Source organism: Saimiri boliviensis, chromosome 1 (assembly GCF_048565385.1).
Source record: "Saimiri boliviensis isolate mSaiBol1 chromosome 1, mSaiBol1.pri, whole genome shotgun sequence".
NCBI classification, from domain to species: Eukaryota; Metazoa; Chordata; class Mammalia; order Primates; family Cebidae; genus Saimiri; species Saimiri boliviensis.
Genome location: NC_133449.1, coordinates 105,424,876 through 105,437,826, shown reverse-complemented (window position 1 = coordinate 105,437,826; position 12,951 = coordinate 105,424,876). Strand labels below are relative to the sequence as shown.

General features: G+C 44.2%; 1 protein-coding gene and 1 pseudogene across 1 annotated transcript in view; both read right to left on the bottom strand.

The window, feature by feature from the left end:
- Positions 1-795: 795 nt before the first annotated feature.
- Positions 796-12,951, bottom strand: part of DYNC1LI2 (dynein cytoplasmic 1 light intermediate chain 2) — a 33,270-nt gene continuing 21,114 nt past the window's right edge. The window contains exons 8-13 of the mRNA XM_003936268.4: positions 10,814-10,925; positions 9,635-9,694; positions 8,807-8,848; positions 8,294-8,411; positions 6,057-6,173; positions 796-3,714 (exon numbers count right to left, since the gene is read on the bottom strand). Coding sequence (XP_003936317.3) covers positions 3,617-3,714; positions 6,057-6,173; positions 8,294-8,411; positions 8,807-8,848; positions 9,635-9,694; positions 10,814-10,925 — 547 coding nt within the window. The 3' untranslated portion in view covers positions 796-3,616. The remainder of the gene's footprint in view (positions 3,715-6,056; positions 6,174-8,293; positions 8,412-8,806; positions 8,849-9,634; positions 9,695-10,813; positions 10,926-12,951) is intronic.
- On the bottom strand, positions 10,919-12,670 carry LOC141581697 (uncharacterized; annotated as a pseudogene).

The following is a 12,951-nucleotide window of genomic DNA, read 5'->3' as shown; positions in this document are numbered from 1 at the left end:
AAACAAAACAAAAGAGGCAAATAACCTAATTTTAAAATGAGCAAAGAATCTGAATAGACATTTTTTCAAAGATATATAAATGGCCAACATGCACATCAAAAGATGCTCCTTAACATCATTAGTCACTGAGATACCTACCACCTTCATACTCATGACAATGGCTGTAAGTTTCTTTTTTTTTTGGAGATGGAGTTTCGCTCTGACACCGGGCTACAGTGCTGGATTAGAGTGGTGCGATCTCTGCTCACTGCAACCTCCGCCTCCTATGTTCAAGCAATTCTCCTCCCTCAGCGTCCCGAGTAGCTCGAATTACAGGCACCTGCCCACACCCAGCTAATTTTTGTATTTTTTTTTTAGTTGAGATGGGGTCTCACCATGTTGGCCAGGCTGGTCTCGAACTCCTGATCTCAGGTGATCTACCCTCCTCGGCCTCCCAAAGTGCTGGGATTACAAGCAGGAGCCACCATACCCGGCCGACTGTAATTTTAAAAAACAAACAAACAAAAAAACCAGGCTGGGTGTGGTGGCTCACATCTATAACTCCAGCACTTTGGAAGGCCAACTTGGGAGAACCATTTGAGGCCAGAAGTTCAAGAGCAGCCTCCGCAACCTCCATCTCTAAAAAATAAGATAAAATAAATATGGCTTTACAATGTTATTCTTTCCAGAATTTCTGACAATTTCAAGTGAGACAGGTAAACCTTTTTATTTACGTGATCAGATACCCCATATCATTAGCAGACAATTCAATGTATCTCCAGTGGGATGATTTACCATAAAGAAAGCCACCAAAAATTGTAAGCAGTCTGGATTCGTGTTTATTGAAGCCAGTAATTAGAGACATCTTTTTTTCCCCAGGACTAGAAAGCAAGGTTCCACATGACTGCATACTGCACCCGAACAGAGCCACACCCCTGGACTAAGGCTGGTGGGGGATAATCTGCAGTCCTAATTTTAAGTTAGAAACACCAATAAATTTAGTATACAGACAACAGTGAACTTTCACTTACAGCATCAACATTGTTAAGGTCATGATGTACAGAGCAGTCACTTTCAACTTTGTTAAATTAATAAAACATGACAATGTCTTCAGTTTAAATACTGATTTTAAAATGCCAATCAAAAAAAAAAAGTGCAAACAAAATAACAGAATCTAGCAGCATATCTGTTGCATTTTTAGGAAAGACCAATTCTTGGCCGTTATCTTGGCCACATATTCAAAGTTGGGCTTTTCTTTGATTTTTTTTTATTTTAAAGACAAACAGCAGATGTAACCATTATATTGTGCATAAATAGTCATAAAATTGTCTTTAACAGTCTTCCATACAAGTGTACTCTGCAAATAAAATGAATTTTTCTTTAAAAAGTAAAGGCTGTTTATTATTTGGCCTTTGGTTCCAATGCTGTAAAACCCAAAATAACAAAACTCATCTCCCTTCCTCCCACCTCCCAAAAAGAACCCTGCAGCTCCCCAAAGTTGGTAGACTTTGGCAACCACTGAGCACATGACACTATGTATCAGTTTCTTCTGATACTAGGAGCATCCACTTGTCATGAGTAAATAAAAGTGGTCTCCAAGAAACCTTCCTTCACAAGACATGTGTCTTAGCATTTCATCAGTTTTAGTATATTTTATATTGACACAAAAAGTGCTTATCAGTTTAAATGATAAAAAATAAAAATAAAAATTTTGCATTAAAATTTAAAATTATACCATATCCCTCTTAGGCATGTGCCTTTCCAGGAATTCTCGTTTCTGAGGTCACTCATTTAACTCCCAGGGACTAAGTGACCCTACTTTTAGTGCGGCCACAAGCTGTTTGGCATCTATTGGTCACTATACCACGATTCTCATTCTACAGTCAGTTAACTCTCATTACCTAGACAACCTGGTAACTGGAAGCCACAATATGTTTGTTTTTTTTAAAAAAACTGAATTAAAAAAGGGAAAAAAAAGTATATTTGAACAATAAAACTGGCACAAGAAATGTTTCTGTCAGAAAGGCAAGTTGATACTCAGTTTTCTCCTTAACAGTGTTCAGACCTTTACGAAAGCAATTCAAGACAGTCTTAAGAGTCTTGTACACAACATAGGATATTAAGTTATCCCCAGTACTACATTAGTGGTCAGTCAAATCTGGTATGTAAAAGTAATTACATTAGGGAAGTTATGCTTAGACACAGGTACAACAAACATTCATATAAAAAAAGTAAACTCCACATGGTGAACTGTGGTTTTTTCCCTTGGTTTGACAACAATATTTTATACATTAAATTCATGGTAGTGTTTGTATTTAAATGCTGTCATATATAAAATTAAAAGTGCCATTTCAAATCCACAGCATTATTTCCAGAATGGTGTATGACATGACAATGTGAATGAATTTGCCCTAAGTGGGGAGACACCTGAAACTCTTATTTCCTTAAGAAAAAAATGCTACATTTTATGAAAACACGTAACAACAGAAATGTATCATTTCCATTTTCAGTATAAAACAATCACACTTGATCTGTCCATCTGATAGCACTGATCAGACCAGGAAGCTAGGACAAGACCCCTTTGCATTAGTGGAACTCTGTGAAGCTTTCCACAGATCATAAGGCAGGGAGTGGTATAAGCCAATTAACCAGAGTGCAATTACATTAAAAACCTCCTGAAAACTTTCTGTGGCACATTGCATTATGGTAAAATGAGAGGTTGATCACCCATTTCTATTAGTAGGCCAGCCTGTGGTAATAAAAATGAAAAATTTAATTTACAAAACAAAGCAGGAGCTATTTTGAAAACAAAGTTCAAAGTAATTCTGTAACTGCTGACTTTGGAGACATCCCACAGTGACTGCCTGCCCCACAACACATATATGTGGTGCCCAGCACATCTCACGAGGACATAGCTGGGCCAAGCACATGGGTCCTGGGCAGGTGCCATTGTTCCCACCCCTGCGTCAGCCCCACCTGACTCAGGCACTCCCACAATTAATACATCTTTCAAAAGTTAAAGATGCATTCAGAATAAGCCTAATTCCAATTTTGCTTAGTGTTTTGTTTGGAAATGCTTCTAACAATGATTCTTTGATTTCTACTGAACACAGTATTTACTAACACTGCTTATCTCTTCCTTCCTCCACCTCCCCCAACATTCAACTTCCCTACCATCACTTCTCTCATTACTCCTTCTGGTCTTTCTTTCCTGGACTTTCTGCTACTTAATCTGCTTCCCAAGAACAAGTGAATTTGCTAACATGAAACTGGTCAGACTACCCATCATCTTACCAATGATTTCTTGGTCTCATTTGCTCCACCCTGATAGAAAGTGGGCCCTCTTTCTTTCACTCTAACTTCCCCTCCACAAGAAACCCAGATGTGCTTGCTTCCCACAAAAGAGCCACATGCCTGAGAGTCCAAGGGTCATCCTTAACAAAGGGGTCTGACATGTCACCTTCCTAAATGTGCATTTCACACTTGGACAAGCCAATGAAGTTTTTTTTTTTTTTTAAAGTTCATCTCCCCTGCCCCAAAAAACTGATAGCATGTGCCGTATCAGAAAAATCCTGGTCTTAGCAGAACAATATACATAGTTATTTGGTCATTCGACATATGCACTTTTTAAGGAGGTTCAGTCTTCATTTTCTGTTGAGTTTGTTACCATAGAGTCTGGCTTTCGAGTCATTCTATCCAGTTCTTCCTGAACATTTGACAAAACAGTCTTTTGTCCTGGGGGAAAAAAAGGCAAAGTAATGACGTGACAATGTATTTTTTAAAGGAGAATTTAAAATCACACAGCCTTCTATAATCACTTGATGATAGTAACCTTAGTAAGAACTAGGAGAGTCTTTTTCCACTGCAGTGGAGAGGAGAACCCAACTCAACGCATCTTAATCCCAACAGTCACAGGCCAGTGCTTCCTCCCAACTAGGTAACTTGACTGCTCCCTCGGGGCAGGGAAGGGAGGGGTGCCTTTGTGCCAAACTCAAGAACCTTTCTGAAAACCCTCTCAACATCCAACCCCGACCCCTGTGCCCTCTCACCACCATCCTTCCTAGAGGTGGTATCCAAATTTCGACAATACAGGAAACGGTTTTCTTTGCCCAAGATAGGTGTTTAGGTTTTGTTTCTAATTAGAACATTCTAGGCTGACTCACATGGATAGCCTGAAAACATTGTGTTTTAATAAGAATATAAGACTATAGACAGATAATTCAATCCTGCACAAAGTCTGTACTCATGTTTTTCTGCTGTCAAATACTAACGGGTCCAGAAATGGAGATCTATTTCCCAGTAGGGAATACTACCAGCCCAGTCTGGGCCACTAGAACAGACCCTGAGTTTCTTAGAATGTGGGAGCCACTGGAGGCCCAGGCTGCCCCAAGGAAGGAGTGAAGGGTCTCCTCTGCCCTGAAGACATCAATTAAGGAAAACACTGTATAACCATACCTTACAACCAATGGAAAATGGAGAGCAAAGGCCCCTTAAAATGTCCTCCAGCTTTCTGGGAAAATGTATAATTCCTAACGAACGTGTTTTGTTTCAGAAATCCTCTAAAACGCAGACCTGCCCTACCTGCCCACATGGAAAGACAGGTAAATGGCTGCCACAGAGGTCTGTATGTGACAAGTGGGGAGCTTCAGGGAGGAGGAGGCACTGACTCTGAAATGAGACACTGAGGGTTCAAAGGTTCTAGTTCACAGCAAGACTGGGGGCAGTGGCATAAACAAAAATCCTTACAAAGCATCACAGGAAATTAAATTGAACAAATAAAATGTCACTGGTTCACAACAACTTGCTTTAGTATGATTAAAAAAAAAATTAAAAGTAGCCCAGGCGCAGCAGCTCCCGCCTGTAATCCCAGCACTTTGGGAGGCCAAGGCAGGCAGATCACCTGAGGTCAAGAGTTTGAGAACAGCCTGGCTAACACAGCAAAACCCTATCTCTACTAAAAATACAAAAAATTTAGCTGGACGTGGTGGCGCGCACCTATAGTCCCAGCTACTTGGGAGGCTGAGGCAAGAGAATTGTTTGAACCCAGGCAGCAGAGGTTGGCAATAAGCCGAGACTGCGGCACTGCACTCCAGCTTGGGTGACAGAGTGAGACTCTGTCTCTGGGGGGGGGGGGAAAGTAGGCTGGGTGTGGTGCCTCCATGCCTGTAATCCCAGCACTTTGGGAGGCCAAGGCAGGCAGATCACGAGGTTGAGAGATCAAAACCATCCTGGCCAACATGGTGAAACCCCATCTCTACTAAAAATACAAAAGTTTAAGCTGGGCATGGTGGCGCATGTCTGTAGTCCCAGCTACTTGAGAGGCTGAGGCAAAAGGATTGCTTGAACCGGGGGGCAGAGGTGGCAGTGAACCAAGATTGCGTCACTGCACTCCAGCCTGGCAACAGAATGAGACTCCGTCCCCCCCAAAAAAGAAAAAAATTTAAAAAGTCAGGCATAGTGGCTCATGCCTATAATCCCAGCACTCTGGGAGGCCAAGGCAAGTGGATCACCTGAGGTAAAGATTTCGAGACAAGCCTTGCCAACATGATGAAACCCCTGTCTCTACTAAAAATACAAAAAATTAACTGGGCATGGTGGCGGGTGCCTGTAATCCCAGCTACTCAGGAGGGTGAGGCAGGAGAATTGCTTGAACTCAGGAGGCAGAGGTTGCAGTGAGCTGAGACTGTGACACTGCACTCCAGCCTGGGCCACAAGAACAAAACTCCGTCTTGGGAAAAAACGTCACTGGTTCACCCTCCATGGACTATGACTTCTATTGGAGAGGTTCTACACCAGGGCCACATATGTAATTTAGTCTATACCTCGAGACTCACCCAACAGCCAGTTCCCAAGAACCGAAATATATACAAATCCCACTCTCAATATGCCAAGGAAACCTGCATGGTAGTAAGGCAATACCACTGAAAGCACGGCACACTGCTCAGCAGGAAGCAAAGACCTGCTTCCTTGCTTGGCTATTCAGGACACTATGGGGTCTCCAGGGCAAATGTCTGCCTCTCCATCCTTGCAGTACTTCTCAACCACAAGAGTCACAGGTCTCCAGAGCCCTTCTGTACCTGACTTCTTGGCTGTGCTCTGCACCCCACCAGCACCAGGACTTCCAGGAGAGCCTGTCTTTTTACTCAAGAGACTGTTGAAGAAGCTGGCCAACACCCCTTCACTTGCTGCATTATCTAAGGAAAATTAAGAAGGAAAAAAGCATCATATAAACTGGAAGACTTAAAATTAAAACCCTAGTGCTCAGCTTGGAATTAGCCACTTGTGGCTATCAACTTCCTAGCATATTGATAACATTCATTTGCTATGATGCTTTTACACTGCTACTACTGAGGCTAATTAGCACAATTACTAAGTGGAACCATGTTTACATTTCCCATTTGTTTGGGGGCAGAATAGATAACCCGTGCTCCACACCACCTCCCTGTCCATGAGACAGTGTTTTTTCAAAGCTGCGTGAGCACTTAACACTCCAAACTTTCTATGAAAAGCCCACATCCTGAATAGAAGACACCCATCAAACATGCAACCATTAAATACAATTGTTTTTTAATGGTTTTATTGCAGGCAGTATCTCTGGATATCACTACGTCACTGGGATAAAAACTACTTAAATTGAAATGTAATTGAGCTTGACAAGAGAAGTGAAGGGGGAAAAAAATCCCCCAAATTCATAAATAGTAATAATATAAACATAATGAGAAACAAAGCTAAGGATTCAAAATACACATTTTAAAGTGATTTCCTGAGTCAGGCGTGGTGTGTCAGCGCCTGTAATCCCACTACCTGGGGAGACCAAGAGGGTAGGATTGCTTGAGGCTAGGAGCTTGACACCAGCCTGGGCATAGTTAAGTGAGACCCCTATCTCTACAAAAAAAAATTTTGTTGTTTTTTTGAGATGGAGTCTCACTCTGTTGCCAGGCTGGAGTATAGTGACGCAATCTGGGCTGACTGCAGCCTCTGCCTCATGGGTTCAAGCGATTCTCCTGCCTCAGCCTCCTGAGTAGCTGAGATTACAGGTGCCCACCATCATGCCTGGCCAATTCTTGCATTTTTAGTACAGACAGGGTTTCACCATGTTGGCCAGGCTGGTCTCAAACTCCTGACCTCAAGTGATCTGTCTGCCTCAGTTTCCCAAAGTGCTGAGATTGCAGGATTACAGGTGTGAGTCAGAGTCTTACTGCCACCCTGGCAGGAGTGTGGTGGCAATAATTACAGCTCACTGCAGCCTCAATGCCCTGGGCTCAAGCGATCCTGCCGCTTCATCCACTTGAGTGGCTGGTACTAGAGGCAAGCACCATCATGCCCAGCTAATTTAAAAATTTTTTTTATAGAGACGAGGTCTCACTATGTTGCCCAGTTTGGTCTAAAACTCTTGAGCTCAAGGGATCCTCTCACCTTGGCCTCCCAAAGTACTAGTATTATAAGCATAATCAGAACTCTGGAGGCAGAGGTTTAATTTTTTAAATTAAATTTTTAAAAATTTTAAATTTTTAAAAAATTCAATTAAAAATTTTTTTTAAAAAATCAGCTGGGTGGTCAGGCATGGTGGCTCACGCCTATAATCCCAGCACTTTGGGAGGCTTAGGTGGGCAAATCATGAGGTCAGGAGATTGAGACCATCCTGGCCAACATGGTGAAACCCTGTCTCTACTAAAATACAAAAAATGAGCTGGGCATGGTGGCGCATACCTGTAGTCCCAGCTACTCGGGAGGCTGAGGCAGGGGAATCGCTTGAACAGGGGCAGTGGAGGTTGCAGTGAGCTGAGATCACGCCACTGAACTATCTAGCTTGGCAACAGACCAAGACTCTATCTCAAAAAAAAAAAAAAAAAAAAAATTAGCTGGGCATGGTGGCACACACCTGTAGTCTCAGCTACTCAGGAATTCAGGTGCGAGTCTGAGCCTAGGAGTTTGAAACTGCAGTGCGCTATGATTGCATCGCTGCACCCTAGGATGGGTGACAAAGTTAGACCCTATCTCTAAAAAAATAAAATAAACCGACCTTTTGTTTTGCATTCCTCTCTGAAGGAATGTGCAGGGCTTAAGTGAGGTCTCACACAGAGCCAGGTACATGGGCTACCAATTCCAACAAAGAAACAGGCCCTGGTCTCTGCCTACCACAGGCCTTCTTCCTCTGGGAGAGGGGAAATGGAAAGTAGCCTTTATTGGGGAAGAGAACAGCCTAGCTCTCTCATGGGTCTCCACCTTACAGACCCAACTATCCAGCCCATGCAGGGCTCAGGTCTAAAACTAAACTACTCTCCACAGAGACATACTTTTGAGGAATACATACTTTTGATGTTTGGGTCTGGCTTCTTAACTGACGTGCCTGGGGAGGAGCTAGGCACACTGGCTGGCCCTCCCCGACCCTGGGTCCTTGGAGAGCCAGAGGGTCCTCTTGCAGGAGATTCCTAAGTCCAAAAGCAGCTAACGTCACACACAGGCATAACAACAACAAAAAATGCATATCCCACAAATGGAGACATGCTTCTGCAGGAAATTTTTCACAGTCTATGGTACAGGACTGGGAGTACGCTCCCAACTCAAGCCCTTTCTGGATCTGTTTCTCCTGAGAGAAAGACATCCAGATAACAAACCCAGCTCACTCTAATTCCCAGAGTTGTGTTCTTTCATCAAAAATTTCTTGAGTTTCTTTTACATTCCTGGTCATGGGTTTTTAGGGAAGCCAAATTCCTACTGAAAATACAAAACCCACACAAATATAAACTCTCACAAATAATAGTATAAAGTTTGATGACACCTACAACACTGGGCCTTGACCCTCTGTTTAGCGTAAGGTACTCACGGAGGCTCTTGTGGGCGTGGCTGGCTGCTTAGCAAGGAGCGACTGCAAAGAGAGGGACAAACTGGCCATTAAACAAGGCCTGCAAGAGTACACTGAAGGTCTGGAGAAAAACTTACTCCAAGTATTCCACTAGAGGGCACTATTAACAACCAAGTCCTGTTTTATACTATAAACGCAAAAAATTTTAATTGAGCTGTTTGGTATACGGTGAAAAAAAATAATCCAAGTAATCGGTTTTGAAGGTAAGGAAGCAAGCAAGGCACAGAAAGGAGGAACAGCTGGAAAAAGAACTGTCAAAACCTTCTGCTGACCTGCCTGTACCATTGGGCAGAAGATGGGCAGACCCAGGATATGTCTAACTGTAATCTGGGTGAGAAAAATGTGAAGTTGGGTTTGTATTCCAAACTGTCAGCTTGGGGAAGTTCCTCTCCTCACCTGCAAAATGGGCATCACCTGCCTTTATGCACAGGGCTGTGTGGGGCTACATGAAATAACAGAAGTGTGGGCAGGTTACTTGGTAAACTGTCAACATAGGAAGTATTGTGCCAGAAAACCTGCATTTCCAAAGAAAGAGCACTTAAAAGACTTAAAAGACACTAATCCTACTACTGCTGTAGGAGAGTCTACACGGCAGGCAGGTGATCTCCTAAGGCAGGTGGTCAATCCCCAACTAATCCTAGAAATAGGAAGGAATCAGGAGACCTGGTCTCAATCCCTCTACCACTGTAAGCTCTTTGTGACTCCCCACATGCAGACAACCCCAAACCCACCCTAGGAACTGGCATTTCATGCATGAGAAGGCCTCTGTTCTAATCTCACTGGTCTTACCTGTTGCTTCATTAGGAACACCTGCTCATCTTCTGCTGCCAACTCTTTGTCGTGGACCAGCTGTGAAGCAACATACACATTTGTGGCCACAGGCCAAGAATCCTCCCAACCACTGTCAAAGTTCATGCCAAAAGAAGAGTCTGAGGTTCGGGCTTCAACACAGGTCTGGGGGATCCCTGCTGAGACTGCAGAGTAATATTTTTCTAGCCTGGCACAGACCTCTCCCAAAACCAGCCACGGCATGTAGTCAACCGGCATTTTTTGTCTGTCGGACATCACATGAGGGGATCCGGTAACAGTGATACAGAGGCAACAGCAGCACTGGCAGGACTTAATGGGAAACACCACCAACTCCAGGTGGGCATTCCATCACTCCTGCCCACTGCCCTAAGCCATTTATATAAAACCAGATCTCATTGAAAGATCAACAAAAAGGCCCTGGGGCTTACTGCTGACCCCCATCCCCTACCCCTCTGCACCCCACTGTCAATTTATACAATGTGTAAGACCTGTTTCTTTATAGTTTTCTTTCTTTTTTTTTTTAAGACAAGGTCTCGCTCTATCACCCAGACTGAAGTGCAGTGGCGTAATCTCAGTTCACTGCAGCCTCAACCTTCTGAGTTCAAGTGATCTTCCCACCTCGGCCTCCCTATTAGCTCAGATTATAGACATGCACCACCATGCCTGGTTAATTCAAGATCTCACTATATTGCCCAGGCTGGTCTCAAACTCCTGGGATTAAGCTATCTTCCTGCCTCAGCCTTCCAAACTGCTGGGATTACAAGAATGAGCCACCACACCCTGCCTTTATAGATTTCTTTTCGCATTAAAAAACACCTAAACCCTTTTTCTTTTTTTTTTTTTTTTGATACAGAATCTCGCTGTCACCAGGTTGGAGTGCAGTGGCGCAACCTGGGCTCACTGCAATCTCCGCCTCCCAGGTTCAAGCAATTCTCATACCTCAGCCTCCCAAGTAGCTGGGATTATAGGTGCCCATCACCATGCCCAGCTAATTTTTGTATTTTTAGTAGAAATGAGGTTTTGCCATGTTGGCCAGGCTGTTCTCAGACTCCTGATGACCTCAGGTGATCCACCCACCTTGGCTTCCCAAAGTGCTGGGATTATAAGCATGAATCACCGTGCACGGCCCTAAACCCTTCAAGCAATTGATGTGACTACCTTTCTGATGGGAGGTTTCACAATAAAGTCTTCATATGCATCTTCTGGCTTCACGGTTGTAAAATTTTCATGTAAAATAGCTATTTTCTTTTCATTGTCCCAGCCTGCAGGTCTAAAGGCAAAGAGAGAAGGACCAAATTGTTTTTTCTGGGGCTGCCTCAGAGTATACTCAGGTCACATTCAGAACACCTGGGTAAGACCCTGCCCACAGGTCTTAGTTGTTAGGGGTTGCTTGTAGCTTTTGGCAGCTATGCCAAAATACACTGTGGGTATAATCCATCAGACCACCATCACAGGTCCTACTACATACTGAGTTCACGGGCCCAAGGCCTAAGCAGCCAGTGTGAGATCTGACTCCATAGGCCACCCTACTCAAAGCATTCAGCACCCTCCCACAACTCTGCCTAGAAGAACAAGGACACAGTGGAGCCCTGTTCCGACAGAGAAGAGGATGCAGAGAGCAGCACAGAAGGCAGAGCTCAGGATAGGACAGTTTTCTTGGGCTCTGTCATGGCTCCCCTCCTGTGGGTTGTTTGTCTCTCTGACAATTCTTCTTTCAACAGTTATCTTGTGGACTGGTTCATTAACGTTGCTGGCATGAGAAGATGTGTCCTAGAGCCAAGGGAACACCAGGGCCTGTGTTTATCCAAGGCCCCAAATGAGAGAAACACAGAGTCCTTGAGGTTCCTACACCAGTGCTGCCCAGCTCAACATCACAGGGTACGATGCCACCCAAGTTCCATTATGTGAAGCCACAGGTTCCCATCTGAATCACTTAAAAGTAGCAATGGTAAAATGTCTTGTATGACACACTTTTGAACTCGAGCAGCTCTGAAAGATGCCAACTGATTGTTCCTACAGGATTCTCGTTCTCCATCTGACTCCTGCTCCATAGCTCTATAACTAAGAGTTTGCTTAGCCAGGGTGCCCCACCCCAATATCCTTGCTGACTTTGCCAGTCACCAGAGAGGTAACCACCAACAGGACCAAATGTGCAAAGGGGCAGGGCATGATGGAGATACTACCGTGGGCCATGTAGCCTTTGAAGCTGCCAGATGTTTCTTCATTCCAGACCAGCCCCAAATCCAACCAGTCTCCTTGCTTCTAGAGATGACATGTGATTTGGATACCGAGTGATGCCAAAAACACACCACTCACTGGGCTTGCGCCTTTAGCACCTGCCTGACTGCTCTGAATGATTCACTAAAATCAGCCCAAGCCTATAGGCATGCCATCTATGACTAGCCTGAGCGACACCCTCCTTGAATGTGCAGGAGGCAACCCAGTCCCGAGAGCTCCTGGCTTTTGCATTTCCAGCCTCTCACAGACTGCACTCCCCCACTTCCCCTACTGCAATTCTTCCTAGTCCTCCTGGGATCTACCACTTGTCTCCTAGCACCACCCTCCTGCCTTTCCCACCACACTTCCTCCATAACCCCATCACTGCCCTTCCCTTTTTCAGCTGTGTGTCCCCTCTACAGTGCCATGTGCAAGAAATACGTATCTTTCATTTGTGTCCCTTGCAGAGAACATGAACACCTAGTGGGTGCTGAGTAAGGTTTCCTAAATGAATAATATAATTGTCTTTTAAATCAAGAGGATACTGAAGCCTGAACATCAATCTGCTAACACAAGTCCTGTCAGAGACCACAGCTTCACCATCTATTTATGCATCCAGCAACACTATAATTCTCTGATGAGAGAAAGACGCCAGCTTGGGAAAACAGGTATCCAAGTCTCTTATCGAGTACAATCAACCCCAGTGGCTCCCAAAATGTGAAATGCCAGAAACACAATAAGCACTTGTATAGCCAAAGCCTGTGCTGACAGAGATGCCAAGAGGATGTCTGCAATCATCCCAGCCAACACACAGATAAACCAGGTGCTTTAAAAGACGACATTCAGGCCGGGCGTGGTGGCTCACGCCTGTAATCCAAGCACTTTGGAGGCCAAGGGCGGATCACCTGAGGTCGGGAGTTCAAGACCAGCCTGACTAACATGGTAAAACCCCGTCTTAAAAAACAAACTAAAAACAGACGATATTCAGGATCCCCGAAGCACAATTCCCTATATTCCCTCCCCAGCCAGTATTTTACCAGAGTTGACAGTGAGTGCCAAAAGTGACTGGCTTAGGTTTT